A 23,235-nucleotide genomic window follows, 5' to 3' on the forward strand; every position below is an offset into this window, starting at 1 on the left:
GAGGAAAAAATCATTTTTAAAATAGCATAAGAAAAGTTAAACTTGCAGTTCTATCATTTCATATTAAAAAAATCAAGCATGAAAATAAAAATGATTCCAAGTTATTTTATTCTGAATTTATTTTTGGTGGCAATAACAACAAAATAGCTCTTTCGCATGAGTCATCTTACAAAACAGAAACAGGACTTCCTGAAATGGCATGCTACAGAGCTTGAAGGAAACCACTGTTTGACATGAGAAAGACGGGATGCAGTGAGCAGTGAGGTCTCCCTGCCCCCCCCCCCCAGAATGCTGCCCCCTCTGGCTTCTAGCTGTCTCCCTGTTCTCCCTGTATGTCCTATTCAAGCTGTCCCTTCCTGGCTGGGGGCGGGGCTGGGGGGGTGGTTTGGCCACTCCCTCACTTGAAATGAGCGCCCATTAGGTGGTCTCAAAGCACATTGCACTGTTTCTTCGTTGTACGTCCTGCAAGTGCACTGATTATCCCACATAGTTCTCGTGTCAGGCGCATAGGACACAACCAAGTGTAGACCGAGACACGCCTCTCCTCCCCGGGAACTTACCATCTGGGGGGGGGGGGCGCAGAAGGTTTCTGTATGCCCATGTCAGCCAGTTATTCTAAGAAACACAGAATTCCAGAAAACACGTGGCCCAAACGCAAGACCAATGGGCTCCCACCGCAGAGGACAAAAGCAAATGGTGCTTAGCCATTTAAAAAAAAAAAAACACCTGTTTCCCACCAGTCATCGTCTGTTTTGTTTAACCTGTTTTCACTCTATGTATGTCCCCCATTTGCTAGACCCAGTGCTGGGCACATAGTAGGTGCTCAACAAGTGATGATTGAAACATTTAATGAAATGGAAAGTAGCCCCTTCTGACCTGTGATTAGTGGTGTCTTTAATGCCGGTGGCTACTTGTTCAAAGCTAAATGCAACAGACGACCAAAGATGAGCGTTCGGCCTGTCAAAATGGACAATCCTGCGAAACGCATGCCACCTCTCGTCCTTGAGGTGAATTCCAAACCTAATGGCACATTCTCCTCCTGGATCGGGCTCTGCGACACCACCTCTGTGTGGGACGGGCTTTCCTCTCCCTCTGGCTGGCCAACCGCCACTGATCCCTGGCCAAGACGGTGTCAGAGGGCAGCAGAGCGACGCGTATGGACAGGACAGCCAGGCCCCTGGGTTCAAATCTCAGAGCACTCATGCTACCCACATTTCTGTGCCTCAGTTTCCTCATCTGTAAAATAGGGACAATAGGAATCCACCTCGCAGAGCTAATATATATGAAGCCCTTATTACAATGGCCCCTGGCAAGTGGTACGTGAATGTTGAGTATAATAGACCCACTCCTGAAGATTACCACGTTCATTCCTGAGCCCTTACACGTGTCGGAAATTTTCGCTCACCAAGCATCTTGTCTGTTTATCAGCCTCCCACCTTACAGTAAGCTCCGGGAGAGCAGGAACTGGGATTTGTCTGTCCTTCTAGCATTTACCAGAGACCTGGCACAAACCAGACATTCAGCGAAGGTTTGTGGCGGTGACAGAATGTTCTCATACAACCTGACACTGAGGGCCAGGACATACACGCTTAACGTAGACCATTCAGTCACTCTGGTTAGGAGAGCAGCAGGGTGAAGAGAGGTGTTAAGGAGACTCTGGTGTGCGACCACAGGCAACAGATGCCACTAAAATACACAAGGTCTGCTTGCGACATCTCTGGCCCTGTGTTAAGCATTTCCTTGTCAAAGCAGTACAGAGAAGTGAAACAGATGTATCTTACTCATGGCCAGGAAAGTTGGACGGGGGCAGCCCCGTGGACGCCTCACTAGAAGAAGTGAAGGACCAATTGAGGGCTCGGAGGAAGTTCGGCTGGGCCAAGGGGAGCGCTGCAGACCGCAGGGAGGATCGCCATGTTCCAACAAGCTGAAGTCATCCTGGTTTGCTGGGGTGTTTGAAGCAGCAAGAGAGCTGAAGGGCTTAATTTCTAAATCCAAAGCCTCCGCGTAATCATATAGACACCATCGCATATGTTCTGCGAACGCACTGCATAGTCCATTTGCCCCTGTTCACACAAAACCTATTTCCTTTACTTTATGAAAGACAGGTTTTCACAGGTAAGTTTCCCCACCCATGCTTGCTGCTTTACCTGCCCATGTGAGAACCTGAAGTCTGTTAAGAGCCAGGGCCACCGGGTAAGGGGTGAAGTTCATGGCCTGAGGCCTGAGCCCCAGCATGACCTGCATTCAAGCCACTCAGTTCACAGCCCTCTTCGCTCCTCTGAGTCTCCAGTTTCCTCACTTGTCAAATTAAATGCAGTGCCCTCCTCATGAGTCAGGTTCCAAGGTTCGAAGGAGGTAATGAGTGCTAAATTTTTATAGATGGAGGAGCACTGTGAATGTATGATAGAAACCCACCTAAGTCTCCATGGAAAATAAAGGGAAACACCAGGGTCCCCATAAAGTCAGCACGAACATTGCTAGGCTCAGAGTCCTCTTCAGGCCCTGCACATGGAGATGCTTCTAACCACAGTGACCATCAGCACCCTGGAGCACAGGCACCTCGACACCTGGACACGCGCTGAATAGTGGCCATGTCCATGGCATCACACAGGCCTTCTCATGTCATCGCTGTTGGAATTCTCACTTTCCTCAACCCCAAAGTCAGCACCGTTGCCTCCTTCTCACGCCTTAACTTCCATAACTAGACATCTCCTGTTTGCCAAACCTGTTTCTTCTCTAATCCCTATTGCAATGTAAGCACTGTGTGCATGAGTGTATTAGTTAGGGTTCTTCAAAGATAGATAGATAGATGATAGATGATAGATAGAAAGATAGAGAATTAGCTCACATGATTAGGGAGGCTAAGAAAAGTCCCAGGACTGTCTGTCAGCAAGAGGGAGACTCAGAGAGTCAGCGCGTCATTCCAATCAAGTCCAAAGGCCTGAGGAACAGGAGAACATTTGAAGAATGGAAAACCAACTGGCCTGCGCAGGCGACCTGGAGGGTACAGACCCAGGCTTGTCCTTGCTCAGTGATCCACCAGCTTTGGATCCAGACGAGACCTGAAACTTGACTTGTTTGAGTTCAAAATTATACTGAAGGGTTGGTACCTGACAGACTCAGAGCAAATGAAGAAAAATTTCAGGAAAAGAATCTGAAAATGGTTAAGTGACTCTACCTATATTGTAATAGTGTTATTCCTATTTGCCTTAAAGAGAGGGAAGTCGTTTTGGTTTCCTTCTCCTTCCTCCCACGAAAAACAAAACTAAAAAGAGACAGAGAGGGAAAGAATGGAGGAGAGGGGTTAGCAGCCAAGGCCCTGTTCCATGCTGAGTGTCAAACTGGGCTTCCTTTCTCTCATCTACTATTCCGAGTCCTGCCAGGCCCACTGTCTCCCCCACAGATTACTTGTTAATGAGGGGCTCCTTAGTGCTGTGGGTGCTGTTTTCTTTTTCCTTAATCTGATTCTCACTGCAGGACCTACATGCAGCCGATGTGAGGACAGATGGGGCCCTTTGCCCTGCCAATTTAGCAACCCTGGCAAGGATTCAGCCCCTGTGTGGAGAGGGAGCGATCTTGCTCTCGTGGTTTAAAAATATTACAGTGTTTTTAACCTCCGGGAAAAGTGTTTGGCAAACAACTGACAGCAGATTTGTGTGTGTGAATGATGTCACATTTCTGGCCAGATCTGTCTAAACGGGGCTCTGCTCAAGACAAATGGCTGACGATGGCTGCCTCTGAAATGCAGGATAGGGAGACAGATCATGCCCATCTGGAAGGAGATTTGCCTAAGAGTCTGAACTTGCGCCACTGTCTTGGTTCTTCTCTCCACTCCCAAGCACGGTTGCTCACTTCACCTTGGTGGGGTTCCACATCCTCATTTGAGAATCAGAGGCTGAGGGCACAGCCAGGGCCATGCACCTCGTGCTGGGTGGTACGCCGTGTGCTCTTGGTATGGCCATGACTTCCAAGACAAGAAACGACTCCAGCCACCCTCAAGGAATCTGTACTTTAGCAGATCTGTATACCCCCAAGTTCATCCCTCTCTTGGGACCCTGTCACGGGGTTACCTCTACTCAGAAATCTCTTTCCTCAAGACATACCCCTGGCTGGGGCCTTTCCATCTACTGCCAGAAGAGTAAGAAGTTGGTGACTCTGAGACTCTGCTTTTCCAAATGGTTGATAGTGATAATGGCACCGACTGGGACGTGTCATTGTGGTGATTAAGTCACACACTTACACAAAATGCCTAGAATAATGTCTGGCATATACTGAGGCCCTTTTGGGGAAAAAGTGTGAGCTGAGCAATGAACTTGCATTTAATGGATACTTACTCATTGCTAAACCAACTCTCACTTCTGTGAGTAAAGAACTAAAGTACACCAAGGAAGCAGAGCAGAAATTTTAGGGAAAAGCTCCGCCTGCATTTACCTATCACCACCCAGAGATTCCCGGAGAACTTGGTATGAATGCAACAAAACTTGGCCGGGACACATGTCCAACATCAGGAGCCAAGCTCAGAAAGATGGCCCTGTCCCTCAGACCAGCTTTACACGGAGCCCTGGGCTTACCCACGTTGGGGTCTGGCTTGCTGTGGGAGGTGTTAAGACAGTTGGACCAGCCAGTGGGAGGCACCTGAAGTTGCTTCCTAGAGAGAATGAACCTCTACGGGAACAACCCCACCTGCAGTAGTTCCCCAGACACGGCCAGATGTGTTTGAATGTCAGCTGGGTTTATGTTAGCTTTTCCCCAGAAAACTACTTCTTGGCAGTCACAGAGTTGACCACCTGGTGGCACGGGCCCCACTGAAATGGGGCACATCTGAAATCCAGCAGAGGGCACGACTTCAGCTCAGGCCAACTTCCCCTTTCAGATGGAAAGTGCTCGCGTGATGCAGAGGAGACCACAGCTGATGGGGGAGGCTCGGACAGGTTTCCTGAAGGAGCCAGAGACGAGGTCAGAAGGAGAAAGCAATTAGTGTGAGGTGAGCCCTCTCTGGGGGCCTGGAGTCACATCGCCTGTGGCACCACAGAAAGATAAGGTGGTGAAAGATAAGCACCACAGAAACAGGTGCTCCACTACAATCAATCAGAAATGCAGGTGCTAATTAGCCCACCTTTCCACCCAGGAGCTCCGCTTTCACATAACTGGTAAAGGAAGAATTAAATACATGGATTTTGGTCCATTGCAGGAGACATCCCCCTCAACTAGGAATTTATAACACAGACGACATGCCCACCAGGGTTGGGGGGCAGACGGTCCCCCCGCTTCATTCTGGTGTGTAACGATGAGAACTTGAACGGTGCGACCCCCGGCCTCTACTCCATCCCAGGATGAGTTGTGTGTCGGGAGCCTGACCTCAGGAGTCACACCCACCGAAAGGATAAAGCCAAGTGCCACATGGTGTCACAATGCTTCCTGAGGTCAGCAATTTTTTTATCACCTAAATTTGTTTTGTTCAAAAAAACTGCAAAAGAAAACTGAGGAGAGAGCAAGAATAGCAGGAAAGGGGTAACGTTCGGGCGGGCTTTGCCATCTCTTTTTCTCTCCTCTGACACATTGTCTCAGGTTTAAAGAGACAGGAATTGAATTAAAAATTGCATCTGTTTCTGCATACAATGTTTGTTCATGGGAAGCTCGTTCGTCTGGGGGTAGGGAAGGAACTGGGTGATGGGTGGGTACTCCCAGGACCTCTCTTTACTATTTCTGCCATCTCAGGTGAGTCTATAATTATTTCAAAATAAAAAGGGTTTAAGAATGGGAAAATAATGTTTAAAGTGTGGATAAAATATTAGTTTCTCCTCCTGGGCATTAGATTCACAAAAGTTGAAAAAACATGCAGAGATCTGTTTGAATGGGTCCAGGTAGCTGACCTGCGGTTACACCCGTAGCGCCGTGTCTGCCTACACATGCAAGATAAGGTGGTCAATTCGTGCGCTTGGAAAATGCTACGAGGTTGGTGGGGCCACACTTCTTTGCGCAGGTGAGAAACGAGAGACTCGGTTACGTTAGATGACCTGCGACCACTCATTCATGAGTGGAGCCAGGGGATGTAGACAAAGCCAGTGTAACCGAGAAACCTGACCCTCTCTCCACAGGGCCCTCAAGAGCTGCCCCAGGACCCCAGTTCTACCTACTTCAACATGAATGGGCCTTAAAAGTCATGCTCCTTATCTTTCTGGTGTTTTGCTTTTTCCTGTCATTCTTCACAAAACCTACCCAAAGGCTTCATCTGAGTGGACCAGCCAGAAAGTGAAAACTCAGCAGATTCACCGTGTCAGGCACTGACCCAGAAATATCCCATCAAGGCCCAGGCGGCTTGGCTCGCAGCTTTACTCACACAAGTGGTTCGTCACTGACCACCAGTTAGTACCTGGGGGTCCCAGAGCATGCTCCGAGGCAGGCGAGGGGCCCTGGGGGAAACCAAGGGAGCTGAGGTTGATTAGATGCCCGGAACAGTATGGACACGCTGCAGGAGACAAGCGATTTAACCCTCACAGTCACGCCTCCGAGTAAGCATCCTCATCTCCATTTTATGAAGGAAACTCAGAATGGTCAAGTCCTTTGCCCAAAGCCAGGCGGCCTTTCCGTGGTACATCTGGGTAATTTTGATCTGGCTGTCAAAACACCAGCCCCTCCGGATGTTCCCAATACCCTCCCGTATGACGCAGGGCCTCCGGACCCCATAAACTGTGTTGTCATGGAGTGCAGAGAGCAAGAGATAAGGACTCAGGAAGCAATTAACACAAAATGAGTTGTCACCCAAAGGGATGACTAATAGACTGTGAAATATAGGACAGACCGGAAGAGGACAATATGGGCTGGACTTGTGGGTAGCTGGGCTCGACTAAGGGGACCACAGCCTGTCTTTGTAGAAGCTTTGGTGTCACGCTGCCTTTCCTGCTGGTAAGTTTCACTGTCTTCCATCTGGGCATCTAGACAGACAACCCCTCTGGCCTTGAACGTTCTTCCTAAGGCTATCTTTAGTCCTCCCTCCCCTCTTCCTCCTCTTTCTTCCTTCCCTCCTCCTTTCCTCCCTCCATCTTACCCTCCTCTCCCCTCCCCCTTTCCTCTCTTTCAGTCCGGTGAATGGCAGCTCACCATAGAGGCCTCCCAAGGCAAGTCTTTCCTGAACCCTCAGAGTGGAACATACTTCCTCCCGCGCACTGTGGGTCCTTTTCCTTCCTGTCTCAGAGCACACGCCATTCTGAGCATTTCCTAGTCCGTGCCTTTCTACTCCTCTAGAGTCTGAGCGCTGTGAGGGCCAGGGCCAGGCTTTGCTTGCTCCCCTGTGCATCCCCACATCTAGGCCAGTGCCTGACAGAGGGCATGTAGGGGACATCAGTAACTGTTCCAGATGAGTGAATGTCTGATCAGGTCCTCATCTAGAGGACCTTTTCCTCTTCCAGACTTTAAGCTCCATGAGGACAAAGATTAGGTGTCTTTCGCCTAGTTGTATTTTCAGTACCTAATAGAGCGCTTGGTACTTAATAAATATTCAATAGATGTGAATGAATGAATGAATGAATTCCAGGAAAAAAGCTGCAAACATTACCTACACTATTAACCACATTCTCATGATACCGAACTGTCTGCATTTCCTCTTTGGTAAGATGCAGGGATTGTCACCCCCTGAGGCCTGGGTCCCACTGCAGTCCAGCCACTACGTGGATGCCAACTTGGGTACTAGACCACTTGCCACCAAAGACTACCACAGTTCCCTTTCTGGAATCCACCCCTTGGGTGAGCTCCCATGTTCACTCTGGACTTGGCTGTGGGATTTCTTTTGGCTTGTGGGATTGTAGCAAGCCAGGTGTAAGCAGAGACTAGAGTTTTCCTCTCTGGCTGCGTCTGGAGCCCCCAGCCTGTCATGTGAATGAGCCCAGTCTAGCCTGCTGGATGGCGAGAAGCCATGCAGAGGAAAACCGAGGCGTCTGGCTGACTTCCTGGCAATCAACAGACACATGAATGTGCCACTCTCAGGTCCCCCAGCTGCCTGTCAACCCACCAGCAGACACCAGATGACCAGGTCCCATGGTGGAATGAACTGTGCCCCACCAACACCACCGAACCAAGACACCAGCACCTCAGAATGTCACCCTAGTGGAGACAGGGTCTTTAAAGGGGTGCTCATGTTAAAATAAGGTCTCTGGAGGGGCCCAAATCCAAGGTGACTGGTTTCCTTCAAAGAGAGGAAATGCGTAGACAGACACAAGGAAAATGCCACGTAAAGGTAAAGACTACCATGTACCAGCCAAGGAGAGACCTAAAACACATCCTTCCTCAGGAGGAACTAATTCTGCCAACACCTGGATTCAGACTCCTACCCGCCAAAACTCCGAGACAGGACATTCCTGGGGTTTGAACCATGACTCCGCAAAACTTCACGGCGGGACCCAGGAAACCAACATAGGTCCAGGCCTGTGAACCACGCAGTAGTGAACTAAGTAAAATGATGAGCTGAAGTTTTAAGCCCCTACTGCAGCCAAAGCTAATCGATAAAGTAGGTAAATCGCTTGAGCCCTCTCCAGGCGATCCACTGTCCCAAAATGGGATCAGGCATGTTTTCCTCTTGTGACCATTGCTAAGTGTTAGTGAGATGAGGCCTTTGGACAGCTGGGCACAGTGCCTGGCACGCAGCTCACGCGTGGCGAGTGCTACGCTGGTGTTACTGGTAGAGTGCACGTTCGGTCAAAACCCCAGTAATTTACCCGAGAAAATAGAAACCTCTGCCTTTGAATTTCAGTGATATTGGTGTTTATCATGGAATTCCACACTAGTTGTGTCGAGTGCCAAGGACAGGAGCGGGACAGCAGGCACCTTTGAGGACTCGTGCCAGCCTCAGTGGACCAGGTGAAGGAGGACAGGAATCAGGCGGAACTCCCGACAGATGCCGGAAACATCGAAGCGTGTCTTTACGCACATGATGTTCATGTCTTGGAATATCTCTAATACGTATATATCATCTCTCCATCACAAAATGGAAATTAGTCGAAACAGAAATCAAAATTTGCTGAAGATCACATCACTAATAATTAATACAGCAGGAACGGCAGCCGGGCGTGTCTCATCCCTGTCCCCGAGTTCTGCTCGTAACACCTGGTGGATCTGGTCCACATGCCTTGGGTGGACTCAGGAAGCCATTGGCAAGGTCAAATCACAAGATAATTAGCGTTCTGTGTGTCTGCGAAATGAGTCCAGCAAAGCCCACCTTTTGTGTGTGAATGTTACTCAGCAGTCTGTGTTGGGGTGTTCTGGAAATTGCAAAGTGCCCCACGAGGATACCGTGTGTCTTTAAGGACACCCCTCAGGTTGGGAGCCCTCGGCCTCCTGCAGCTTCATTGCATTTCAACGCACGAGGAGGAAGTCCTACCCGAACACGGGTCACACCAGCGAAGGTCTGTGGCTGCACTGCACAGGAAACCAAACCCACAGCCGACCTAGGAGGAGCCTCCTGCTGAAGGTCACAGCTTCGCGTTGAGAATAACCCAGCCCATCGGTGGACAGGCGAGCAGCTCCCGGAGCCTCCGCGATGCCGCCACAGCTGCCCCAGCAGACCGACACCTCAGCCTGGGGCCTCTTGCACTCGCCACGCTGTTCAGGTAAACTAGGTAGGCCAGGGCCATCCGAGTGGCCACCTCACCATCACCAACAGTCATTAGGAAAGAGCTGCCCCTGGGTAAAACGGGTTTTTCTAGCATGGGATGTCCTGCTTCTTGTAAAAGCCTCCACCGGCATTAAAAAAGCCAGCTTCCTTAACACCGCGTTGAGCGGTCCCTTCATTCCGCTGGGAAAAAGGCTCTAGACATCTACGCATAAAACATGAAAAAAACGAAAGGCTTTCAATTTTCTCTCTCTGGAGCTGGGGCTCCCTGGCTGATTGCCACAAAAACCCAAAGGCCAGCCTGGTTGCCGGCTTTCTTCTCTGACCTTTATTGGGACAGCCCCCTAAAAAGGCAGCCTCGACTCGAGTGGGTCATCGAAAGTAGATGTCAACTCCTGGAGTCCCTATGGGTATAGAAGTACGTTTTTAACTTTTCTGAATTGAGATGGTTTTCTTTCTGCTTTGGTGTGACTTTCGAATCATGCAGACCAGGCAAGGAGCCCGAGGCGAGCAAAGTCGGGGGAAAATGCTCACCTCCAAGCATGCCAGGAGGTGTCTCTGCCAGGTTGTTCTTGGCAAGAACAAGCAAATAATAAACTAGAGTGAGACAGGAAAGAGGAGTGTCTGTACTTTATAGGCCCACACTGACCACAGAATTGGTGAGTGCGGGTAAACGTATGAAGATTTTATTTTAGTACGCTCGTTAGAGAACAGTAATATTCCCACAGCCTCGTAGAACTGACAGAGCCTTTGGACACAGCTTCTTAGTCAATGATCTTAACAACTTAATGGCATCGGCAGGGCAGTATTGGCTCATTTAAAACATGGTGAAGCTGAGGCTCAGACAGACAGTGGATAAACATCATGGAGATGTGGAAAGAGAGGAGGCTTTGCGATCAGTTGAGACTGAATGCAAAAGTCGTGTGTGACTTCACGTGTGTCTTGGGCTCAGTAGCTGAGAGCTCTCCTAGCTCCGGCTAGCTGTTGGCGGTGTACTGTGATTTGAACTGGGTAGATTTGGCGGCTTACTCTGAGGATGAGAGTGAGTGCAGGGTCTGTATGCACACCCAGTGTCTGACAAGGAAGAGACCCTCGGGAAGTGGATCAATGGTGGCTGTGCAGGGTTGTTGCGAGGGTCACACTGTGAGTAGCACAGCTGGGACCTAGAACTGCCTCTTCATGATCACTGCTGCACAAAGCAGCAACGCCCACCGTCCCAGGCGCCCGCCGAGGCCCACCGAGACCTGAGTTCTGGGGCTGCTCCAGGCTGTGCTCTCACCCTGGTATGAAAGAGATAGAATGGCCAGAGAGATTCAGTTGTGGAGTAGAGTTAGGTCGTTGAATCTCAGTTAGGTTTAAGATCTTGAACAGATTGAACCAAAATTTCTGGTAACTTTGCCAAGTAAGTTATCAATAAGACTGAGGCACACCAGGATATATTGGTCCAATATGAGCACTTAATAAAGAAAAAGAACCAAGAATAACAAACTGTGGGGAGCAGCCCCCATGGAAATGCATAATACGTTCCATATGCCAGTGTCTAGCTATTATTAAGTGCACTGTTAATAATAGTATCTCTTATCATTTTTAGCACAATTATCATCAGTTCATTTTACTTTGAGACAGACCATCATGAGATTCTTTGGCCTTTTTCCCCTTGTAAAGAATTTTGATCTAAAGAAGTCTTATTTTGAGGTGATTCTACAGAAATATAACCTCATCATTTTTATATTTATTTTAATATATTATCTATCAAAGCCTTGGTAGTATCTTACAACTCCCCAAATGTACCAATCCTCTGAAAATATTAAGATTTAATGACAATTGATGGAAATTTCTTTAGAACACTCCTCACCAGTTCCAAACCCTTAGGGTTCTTCGTGGCGTTGGCTCGGAGAAACTGTTCAGTAAGTACCTGGTGAACTGTACTTGTGTAACAGCTTCAAGTTCACAGAGCACTTTCACTTCCATGACCTCGTTTGGTGTCACAGGAGGACGGTGGTGTCTGTCCCAGCATTGGACCACAGATACAGACTCAAGCCCTGGTATTCAGCATTCCTGGGCTGAGAGACCTGCCTCCCACACAGCTTGCTAGGGGGTTGTTAAAAGAATCAAAGAAAGGACCAAGGAAGAGTTAATTATTTGGGGGAAGTTCAATTCAGGAATTCAGTTCTAAATGCACTTGAAGGTACAAATTAGGTGATGAGCTCATCCGAATCCATACTGTGCGTTTGTTCCCCAGACAGATTTGGCTCAAGAGGACTCGCACTGAACAAAATGACGAAATTATTTAATACTGAAAAATCTGAGTCACTCGGATTGCTGTCTTACAGTGGAGTCTAAATTAAACAGGATGTCCTACATAGACTCCTGGCATTATTCAGTAAATGGCATTATTATTAGTACTATTAATTAGTGGTATTCTTAGCCCAGTCTTAGTCCAGTCTTGGTTAGATTACCTGGCTTTTCACTCCCTGTCTTTGGACTTGAAGTTTTCTTTCAAACTTTTTTGAGACCATTTTTGATCCTGAAAGAGCTCCTGAGAAAGTGACCAGTATACAACAGGTGCCTAATAAGTGTTTAAAGAAGGACAGTGCTTCCACCCCTGGGCCGGCCCTGTTGGCCTCGCCCACGGAGGCGGGGCCGGCTTGTGCGTTGTGGCACCTGCGAGTCTCCACCCCTGAGTCAGACTTTGCTCCCTCCTATCTTTCTTTTTCTAAACTGTGGCTCAGTACTGCCCCCCAGGCGTGAGTCTGACAATGGAGCATCCATCATGGGTGCGGGATGTTGGGGGGGATGTTGGTGATTCCCACCCCCCAACCAAAAGGAGGGTGAGCTAAACTTTATAATAGAGGAAATGTGTCATGAGACTCTTGATCATCTCTTTTTTTTTGTTACAGTCTCATTTTATCTGAACAGTAAAGCAAATTTAATGATAGGAGAACAAAAAAAAGCAAGAAAGGAAAGAGGGGGAGGAAAATTAGGGAAGAAAGGAGAAAGGACAGAGGAAAAAAGGAAGATGAGGAAGCAGAAAGAGCAAATGAGAAAAATCGAGGAAAAAAGAGACTATTTAGTACAAAACGAAATTAAAGGATAGAGACAAAATTCTTACCCTAGAAGGGAACCGTTTCTGCAAAACAGAACAGAGATAGCTTTTGAAAACAAGAAGGACCAGGAGCACTAAATTCTGAAACGATCTATGCACCAGTTCATTAGCGTCTTTGCAAAATAATTTAAAGATAAAAAGTGAATGCACTTGGCTTTGAGATACTTAAGGGAATTTACTTGTTACCAAGACAGTTGAAAATTTTTTTATTAAAAATATATATGCCAATATATAATAGCAGAAAAATGAGGAGAGCAATCTCCCTTATTCCTCAAAAAAATCTATAATAACAATCCATTTGACTTTAAATGCCTCCACTTATTGGAAATCCAATAAAATTAAGTGTTATATTTAATTCAATTTAGCTGATTGCCCTGACCAGGGTATAGAGTTAGAAATCCAATCAGCATATATCTTTTTCTAAGTAGGAGCATCTCTAAAATGTAACTTTCTCATTTTTATATGAAAACAGAAGAAAATTACATAGAATTGAGAGCAAATTCATTAACAGCTGCATCTGATAAATCTTGGTTTCAACATGTTTACTCAAGGTTCGTGCATGCTATTCTCTCTCTCTCTCTCTCTCCCTTTCCCTCTCTCTCTCCCCCCACCCCGGCACACACACCCAAACTCTCTTTCTCAAATACATTACTCCCTCCCTCGACTCCGGATCACATCCATCACTCTGGATACACTGGATGTGAGGGTGCCGAGACCGTCAGATGTATGCTCTATGTATTTTATATTCAGTCCTTTCCTTGTTTTCCTGTTTTAATGAGGAAAAGCATCAAGCCCTAATTCGGACCTTCTCCTCCAGCATTGACCCAGTTTGAGCGGCACAGCCGAATCTGACCTTGCGGCTGATTTCCATATCCTCTCCAGCGATCTGCACCCGTCTCTATTCGGGCACATCATCATTATTAAAAGAAGGGTGCTTAAACTTTGACACAGACAGAGGCCCGCATTTTTATAAGCTTTATCTTCAAGGAATAAGTGAGAAATGTTTGGGAACAAAAATATTTCTTTACTGTAGAAGCATTGTTTTACCTTCATGAAACATTCATTTAGGATCTGGTGAAATGCGGCAGCAATACGGATGAACACATTTCCCTGTGCGCGCTCCCTCGGTAGCGCTGGGGAACCCCCACCGGAGAGCCAGGCTTCCCCGGGACACCGGGGGCCGTGCTGCGTGGGTCATCCCAGTGCTTTAACACATCCATACCGTAAGGGTACTAATTACCTTCGGATTAAGATCCACACCCAAGTGCAATCTATTTATAAAACATATCTCGGCTCCGAGCACATTCGCTGAGACCCCCAGGCGGGTGTTGAGCTCAGAAGCAGGCATCCTGGCTTCATGCCCAAGTTTACTGCACATCCTTTGGAAATCTGAAAGACGCTCCCAATCTGAATAGTCTCATCTCCTTTATTTTAGTTTTCTGAAAGGTTTCTGTGTTTTGACCATCACATCCACTGTCTTTACAAAATGCCTTTCCACCCCGAAGTACTCAGTGAGCTAGCTACTCAGATATAATCAATGGGACCATCCCTTCCCAACAGTGGAATTATTTGGCTAAAACGGGTGGTCGGGGCAGGAGCCCCTTTACTGTCGGGACCCCAGCCATGCTGTGCACCTCTTTCCCATGGCCCCCTTTCTCCCTGGAGGGGAGTGGTGAGGCTTACAGGGGGCAACGTAGGGCAGAGCAGTGTTTCTCAAACTGGGGTTCATTTTGGATGCCCAACACGCTCCAGCTCCTTAGGGGTCCAGAAATCCCACAGGAACTCCATTACTAAAATGGGAGCATAGATTTCTTAATCAAACAAAGTTCATTATGAGCATCTTCTGGCTCTCCAGCCTGTGCTATAGAACCCGGTACACAGTCAGGCAGCTTGCTTCCTGGTTGGTGTTTATGATTTGGTTTGCAGGTGGGGTCTAAGTTGTAACCCCGTTGGCATTTTTCCCTCACCAGAGAAATAAACCAGCATCACAAAAAAAGGCAGCCTCCCCCTGTGGACTCGCCAGGGCCCAGGGGCTCCTCTGGTTGGGTCCCTCTCTGACCACGGGCCCCTGAAGTCAGGGCTAGGTCTCTTCTTGAGGGCCCAGGGGTTTGTACCATTGTCCCCAGGGAAGAGCCAGTGCTGGACAGATTAGCACAGTTTGCACCAAGTGCCCTGCTGTGACTGACAGATGGTACTTGAGTGTCACTTCAACAGCAGAAGCCACCCTTATGCTCTATTTCTGTGGTGAATTAGGAAGAGAAGCTGAAATGAATGCCCTGGTTCCTCCAGAGAGTGAAGAAGCAAACCATGGCAAGATTTTCCCCGTGACTGGGGCACAGCAGCCTCTTAGGGTCCCTGAGCCAAGGCCGTGACAGAAAGCACCCCACAGAGCCCTTTGATCTCAGACGTCTCAACCCCGAAGCCCCCTGGAGAAAGACCTGCAGGCCTGGGGACTCCTCAGCTTGGAATCCCAACCCTTCCCATGACCATGGCCCCGCTAGGGGCGGGGTTACTTCCAAGGAGCTTGATGGAGGAGCTTGGAGGAATTCCCTCCACTGGCCCCGCAGGGAGATGCGTGAGTCCCCTCTGCGGGGGCGTTGGGCAGGACCCTCTTGGTAAGACTGCAGGCCAACAACACCTCTGGTCCCACTGTTGTTTACCGATACATGTGGAAGCTCACCCCTTCCCATTGTGCAGCACTACCGAGGAAGCACTCAGGGACTATGCGGGCAGAGCATTGCTCTGTGGTCTCCTAACACCCGGACAGTGCCCCGCACGTGGCAGACCCTCAGTGTGCAGAATCTGTGGACAAATGCTACCATGGGCGACGGGCGCGCAAGCCTGCGTTCCACTCACTGGCGGCCTGTAGACTTGACCAGCAGAAACAGCTGCGTGGTGAGATTAGAAGACGTTCCCACTCTCATCTATGTCAGAAATGTCTGGATTTCGTGGGTTTTCTTTACACATTTCACTGAACGTTCACTCAGAAACAACAGGACATGCAGGGGGGCACGGTTTATGAGCCATGACAGTCCCTAGATCTCCATTCAGGATGAGCTTCGTGGTTATCTGGTACTCTCCCCAACAATGAAAAAACATCCTCCGTGAGTGGAACCGCAGAGACGGGGACGACAGGGGCTGACGCTCTCCTGGCCACTCCCTTCTGCCTTCCTGCCCCTTAAAACACCTGCGGCTACAAAGTATCAACGCTCAGCCCCAGAACAACTAGGTCAAATTTTCTAGGACATCGGGGCTTTGGAAAGCCCCCCAGGGAATTCCGAAGGGCAGACAGGGGTGAGAATCCATGCTGCCCCACCCCCGGTAGTGCATACAGCAGAAAAGGGCTTATTGTTTCAGCAAAGTAAAACCCAAGAGCGATACAGGGCCCTTCACTAATCTTAAAGGTTGAGTCCCTGTTAATCACCATTCCTCTGCACCTCAAGTAACTTAGCTTCTCATGTCATCATCACAAGAGCCCTGCAGGTAGCTGTCGTATTGCCCCCATTTTAGAGATGAGCAAACTGAGGTAGATAGTTGCCCAAACACATGACAGAAGCATGTCCAAGCCAGTGGTTTGCAGTACCAGCTTATTCTACACACAATGTCACATCTGTTTGGTTTTGTAGAAAAGAAGACTGACAGCAGGGATCCTATGGGGTTGCCGAGCCAGGGGCTAGGGGACACATAACAGGCATTCAGTGTTCATTCCCTTCTCCGGGAAAAGAGCACACGTCAGGAAGGGAAGGGCCTCGTCTGTCCTGTAGCACGTTATCTGTGTAACACCTATGGACATGGAATTCTGTCTGACTCCACACTCCTTCTTCTCACCACATCCTTTGCCAAATGAGGGAGATCGGATAAGGGAGACCACAGGGCTCTCAGAAGCATCTTAGACATTCCGCTCTGAGCAGAGAGCTGTGCGCTGGGACGGTGGCATGCACTCTGTCGTGCGGACGACACTGCCGGGCCGCCTCGCACTCTGACGGGGTCCCTGAGACCCTGCAACTCTGCGTTTTAGATGCCGGAGAACTTCGGGCTCTCTAGAGGAGGTTTTAAACTTCTTTTTGTATAATGGACTGCTCCCATCGTTCAAAAGATATAGGAAAAATACCTTTTTAGAACTTTTATTAAAATTTCAAACTGCAAGCTGCCTGAGCCCTCACGTTCCAGATCAAATGGTTCACGAAAGTTTCCGTCAGCAACTCCCTCCCACCATGCACCCCACACCCACCCCCTCCCACCCGCCGGTCCTAGGTGCCAGAGCTTGGCAAGCTTACTGCATCGGTACTGTGTAAGGAAATTGGAAAAAACAATAAAAAGAAACATAGCACATTTCCAACTTTTGAAGGTCATTTTTGTCACCAAATATGACTAGATTGTGGTTTTCTTACATGGAAGCTTTCTATGAAATCTTTGAGCTGGAAGAGACCTATTGGGACCAACTAGCTCATTTTGCAGGTGAAAACTGAAGCCCAGAGCCTTATGATGCCTTGTACAAGGCCACCCAGAGGCTGACAGGGACAGGGCCAGAAAGCAGCTGCCCTGGCCACCTCCCCAGGCCTCTGAGCCAAGGCAGGAAGCCTTGGAAGGGACCGTGCTACCCCTCGTGGTTCCTCCGCCCTGGACACAGAGCTGGCTGAGAGCCAAGCACCTGGGGGAGCCCCTCGTGAGCGCAGACTAGTAAGTCTTCGCCCCAAGTGAAGCTGCTTCCGCACTGCTGATTAATGCTGTCAAGGGAAGGGCAGGACTGTGGGACATTTAAGGGACGGAGGCTCCTAAAGTGAGGAAGGCAAAGGCAAATTTGCCCTGTGTCCCCATAAGCTAGCAATGTAACCCCTCTCACTATCGATAGCCAAAGATCCCCGTCAGTAACCCCAGACACCCAAACACACCAGGACTGCTGTTGAAACTGCCGACTTTACTTTGTCCTACATGGACTTACATATCCCTATTTCCGTGTCACTTTATAGTTTGTAAGACATTTCCATGCACACCAGCTTATTTCACACTTAATAGCACAAGAGAAAGAGGGATGCTACCATTTATAAATGAGGGGAGGCCAAGCGCTCCTACGAAGTCACACAGCTAGTTAGTGACAGCAGTGGACTGAACAGCGTCCCTCAACTTTCAGTCCAGAACACCTCCCGGATTCGATGTGCACTGTTTGTGGTGTATGGACGGAGGCTCAGGCCCCCTTCTCCACCCCCAGGGAGGGACAGCTTCCCAAGGAGGCCGTGAGCTCGATGCCGCACACGCCTTCCAGAGAGCCCCGCAGCTGCCTCCCCTTTTCCTGCATCATGCACCCACCCAGCAGCACCCAACAGAGGATGTGGCCGTGGGGTCGCTCACAGCGTGTCTGAGGACCTGGAGCTCGGCCCTAGTTCCTTAGTGACTTTCCTGCAGTTACCGGTCCAAGGTCACAGGGCTCAAATCCAAATCCCACCCTTCAGCATGCATGGTCTTTGACAAGGGGAATCCAATGGGCCCTCCCAAATTCCTTTCCCTTCCCTACCAACATCCAAGCCGCCATCCTCTGCCGTCCCCCCAAGCTGTGCACGGCCCCTCGTGCACACTGTGCTTTCAAACACCTACACACCTTTGCATGTGGCGTTTGTTCCATTTGTCCAGACGCCTTCCCTAATTCTAAGCCTAAAAAGACAGACTTACTCTGCAAGAGCCAACTCAAGTACTATTTCCTCTGGAAAGATTCCTCTGGCCCTCCGAGGCAGAGCTGGGATTCCTTTTGTCTTGCTTTATACACTTCAGTTTTCACAAAGAAGGTTGAGTACAGCCGCCGTGGAGGGGTGCAGAGGCTGTGTTACACTGAGTTTCAGGAGTGCCGTAAGGGCAGGGACTGTGTTTCACTGGGCACAACGTTTGCACAAAGCAAGTGTTCAGTAGGCGGCATTTGGATGAATGGATGCGTGGATAGACGGATGGCAGAATAAACTGGAAATGCTTGACGCTCAGTGGGGTGCGATACGGTGACTGGCTAAAAAACAGAGTTTCTGAATCCAGTGAATCTGGGTTTCCATTGCAGAAAATATGGGTGCTCTTGGGCCTGTAGTTTAACCTCCATGGGCTTCACTCTCTTTAACTGCAAGGTCTGCTCTGTACCCCACTGCCCTCAGCTGGGAGCCCAGGAGGCTGGTGGATAGAAACCGTGTCCATGGCTTCCTACCCCTGGCTGCCTGTTGAGTTTAGCTAACAGGGGACAGCAGCAGGAGAGTCAGGGCAGGGGGAGCATGAAAAGGGATTTTTTTTATCCCGCCCGCTGCCCACAGCAGCTCCCAGCCTGTGGGTCCCTCACCTGAAACCACAGCCCTCTTCCCATCCGCCTGTCTGTCTCCGCATCCCACCAGCTGCACACAGGCCCGGGCGTGGTAGCAGCACCACCAGGCACTTCCCTGTGCTTTGGGGTTCCCTTCACCCTGTCCACATCTTTTAAACAGGCTCATTGAACTTCTCGAGTTATCTAATTTGGGGGTGTCATCTGTGTTTTGCCTGAACCCCAACTGACACAATGGGCAATAATACCCTTTATGCCTCCCAGGGTCTTTGTGTCGATACAGTATGATTGTTGACGAGACGCCCTTGCCGACTATTCCCAGGGTCCCTGCGGCTGACGTACAATACATGAGAAACAGGGCTAACGACCTCTCCTGTGTGGGTGAACACAAGCCCCCAATAAAAACCTGCATCCGATGGGAAACAGTGTATAAATGCAACTCCTAATAAATATTTCATGGCAAAGCTACACCTTTGTCAAAGGCAAAGCGCTCCTTCTCCACATGCTCACAGATGCCCCAGAGCAGAGCCAGCCAGGCCGAGGCGATCATGCCCGGGGTGCCCAGGGGAGGCACGCAATTGCTCGCCTGGGACCGCCGGCCCGGGTCGCGTCCGCGCCACTCCCCGGGGCAGATGGGATGACTGCTGTCAGGAAGGGGACAGCCCGTCAAGGAAGAAGTCCCCGCCCCCACCCTGCTCCAGAAATAAACCAATTACCAACCTGGATTGGTCCGCTTTCTGTCAGCTCCTCTGAGCCGACACCTGTATCCCATTTTAATGAGAAGCAACAGTAGCACGTTCACCAGGATTAAAACGTGGTGTGTGAGGCCCACTAACAGGTCTGCTGTTGTCCCCACAGGCTGAGTCGAAGATCCCTCTCATGTGCCCAGTGCCAAGAGCTATGAACAAACAGTAAGTACCTCTGTGTGGCTGTGAGCCCGAACCTCCCCCTATCCCAGAATATGAACTAAGGAATGATGCCAAGGCGTCCCCCCGGCCCATGGGAAGGTCATGTCCAGTGTCAAGGCCAAGCCTGACAGGTGGGGTTGAGGATGCGTGCAGCAGGGTCCGGTGAATACCTGTCCCAGTCACAGCTGGTTTTCTGCGCCCAGGCCACTTGCTGCCCAGCACAGGTGTGTGGTGGGGGCAGGGACGAGGGGCACGGAAATATCTTCTGTTGCTTCACCCCTACCCCGTGGGAAGGTAGAATTAGAAGAAGAGAGCTTAGCACACTTGTTCCCACAGCAGAGAAGCTGGAATCGGCTTCCTCCTTGGGAACCCTCAGAGTGGTGACCTGGTCAGCTTAAGATTTCCGAGTGCGTGTGCGATCCGGCCAAAAACCCACCCTTCCTGACGTCTACAATTATAGTAATTCATACAACCAGACCTCCAAGTTGGGAGAAATATTAATAATGAAAAGAAGACCTTTCAACTGAGAAAAACTGGTGTCCTAATTTTGTTTTGAAATCAATCTGCTTATCTATTGATCGGCTTGACTTTGCCAACTGGAAGGATAGCTCAGCTGCTCGCCTCGGTGGAAGAGGAGCAGCAGAGCGCACGTGCGGGACCGAACACGAGCTTCCGAGTCCAGCAGACCTGGGGTCATCTCCGCTCTGTCACTTTGGGGCTGGACGACATTCGGAAGTTACCTAACTAACCCTCCGGGTACTGGAGAGGTTGCTTTACTCTCCCTCTGGAAATCAGGATCTGGCCTGGGAGAGGAGGGCTGCCTGGTATCTGGGGAGATCCCAGGCCCAGAGGGAGCTGAGGGGCAGCACAGGGCACCCAGGCAATGCCTGGGTCTCACAGGCGGGCACAGGGGCCGTGTCCAGCATGACAAGGAGGCAGCAGCTCCCACATCAGGGCTGTGTCAGCACTGAACTTGGCACCTCTGTTATGAAGAGGAATGAGATCCATTCCTGGCTTCCAAGAGCGTGAGCTGTATGTGAAGCAAGTCAGTTAAGTATCCTGTAAAGAGACGAGAAGGCTCTTCAAAAGCTAAGGAGTCCGATGTCATTGGTGCTAAATGACCTCTGAAGTTAGCAGGCCCTTTCACATGACCTCTCCCAGCAGATCCACTGAACTCCCAGAAGCCTGGCTCCGCTCCTCTGGTGCGTGCACTGGGTGTAAGTTGGGGCAGCGGGGGAGTGTGGAGCTGTGCGCCGCCCCATTGACTCTCAAGGCCGGGTCAGCGGGTGGGGCATCTCATCATCACTCCGGACAGACCCAATAGAACCATGGTGCTGCAGTCCTGAGGGTTCTGGAAGAGCCCACTTCTGGGCCTTTCCAGGAAGCAGGTGCCCTGCACTGGCCAGGCTGCTTCCTGAATGGGGACCCGCAGCAGAGCTAGAGCCCCCCAAAGCATCCACTGAGAAGTGCGCCAGAAAGGTCTAACAGGAAACCATACAGGTTTCAGGTCACTTTTCCTATCTTTGAGTCATATTTTAAAATTTCAGGACTTTTAAAACTCCTACTGTTGCCAGTCACTCACCCAATAATTCCCTTTTATGTTATGAGCATCTCCCCGTATTATTAAATCTCCTTCAAAATCCTCGGGTTTGAAGGCTCGTCCTTAAATAAGGTTCATGACCCCTTATCCATAATTCTAACTTCAAAAGGCTCCAAAATACTGAAAGCTTTTTGTAACCCATTTGCAGCAAAACTTGACCCGTAATGAGGTGAAGTTGTGTATGCTCTTTATGTATTGAGTGCCCGCACGCTTCACGACAGAAACATTAGCATGTTTGGTGACCGGGTGTTGCTCCAGACCACACGGGGAATACTACGTGGTACTCCGTACATGCACAATATTACTTTTCTAAGACCCAGAACGTCCTGGATCTCCGGCCCTGTGGAAGTTGGGTAAAGAATGGCGGGCCTGCATGTCACCCAGTGGTTTACTTTATCTTGACCTTGGTGTTGGACAATGCAGTTGTGACCTATAAAGGTTTAGGAGGCAGTTTCATCACCAAGATTAAACATAACACTCTCTACCCTAAAGTAGTGGAGGACACTCTGTCACCAGGGTGCCCCACGGGCCGTGCTACGTGTCCCGTGTAGCACAGTCACACTGCGATGGTCCATCACAACCTGGGAGCACGGGCTCAATCAAAGTATCCGGTGATGACCTAGTATTTCTTTTCTTGCATCAGGGAACTTGTCTTTCATATTTGGTTGTTTTGGAACAAGTTTGGATGGTAAACAAAACATAATACAATAGAATTGGGGAGCTGGGAGAGCTTCAGCGGCATGGAGTTCATGCTTCCCCACGTGGTTGTGGCCCTCCTTAAAAACCCTGACCAAGGGCTCATGACCTTCTGAGACAGGGAGTTAGGTTTGTGTACGTTCCCCTCTCAGTTTCGAGTTGGTGTTAACCATGGACCCCACCCATTTTACTAAGCGAAAATAAGGAGACTTCCCTGAAACACTTTCGCACTCAAATTCAGCGTCTAGTTATGAGAATGGAAGAGGAAAAACAACAAGACAGTCTCCAGGCCAGGCACTCTGCCTGGGAGTCGGCGCCACACTGTCTCCCTGCTCCGCGCTCACACTCCCTTCCCAGGTCACCACACGAGACCCCGCCTTGGGATGACACTGTTCCACATTCAGAGCCATGTCCCTCTGACTCCCAAAGCCACGTCTGGTCCCATACTGAACTGCTTCGCGATGACTAAGAACACCGTCCATGTGTACTTCTCATCAGAGAGGCTTCCCAAACGGAATGACTGTTTTGTTCATGCCAAGCCTAGTTCCTCTGTGAAGCCTTGCACGATAAAATCCACTTGGTCACTGGGTGGGGTGGGGATCAGCCCTTCTCAGAAGGGCCCAGCTCAGTGTCTGACACACAAGAGATACCCAATAAACACTACCTTCAATATGTCTGCATGACCAGACTCCTCGTAAACTTGGGTCATTATTTTCCTTCATAATACATGTGAACCACCTCTGCCTTGGACTCAGAGAGTGTGACTTCAGTTTGATTTGCAGCAATTAAAAAGTATAAATACCATGGAATCTTGGGGAAACAAGAAGCACGGATTCTGGCATCCTGAGATCAGAGGCTTGCTCCCAGCAGAGTTGTCCATGTGCCTGTCTCCCAAGTTACCCAGAAGTCATTATTAACCAGCTCCAAGTGAGTCCAAGCAGGCCTGTCCTCGGGTGCTATCAAAGTCCCCATGCTAGGATTCAGCCTCGTGGTTGACTGGTCATTAAAAAGCAACAAGCTGAGAGAGAACAT

At 49.6% G+C, this 23,235-nt stretch overlaps 1 protein-coding gene across 1 annotated transcript in view; it reads left to right on the plus strand.

Moving 5' to 3' along the window:
* The first annotated feature begins 9,479 nt into the window (after nt 1–9,479).
* Nucleotides 9,480–23,235, plus strand: part of CLNK (cytokine dependent hematopoietic cell linker) — a 124,814-nt gene continuing 111,058 nt past the window's right edge. The window contains exons 1-2 of the mRNA XM_037045848.1: nt 9,480–9,602; nt 19,858–19,910. Of these exons, the coding sequence (XP_036901743.1) occupies nt 19,879–19,910 (32 nt within the window). The 5' untranslated portion in view covers nt 9,480–9,602; nt 19,858–19,878. The remainder of the gene's footprint in view (nt 9,603–19,857; nt 19,911–23,235) is intronic.

Source organism: Sturnira hondurensis, unplaced genomic scaffold (assembly GCF_014824575.4).
Source record: "Sturnira hondurensis isolate 20B ecotype Veracruz unplaced genomic scaffold, ASM1482457v3 Scaffold0000780, whole genome shotgun sequence".
NCBI lineage: Eukaryota > Metazoa > Chordata > Mammalia > Chiroptera > Phyllostomidae > Sturnira > Sturnira hondurensis.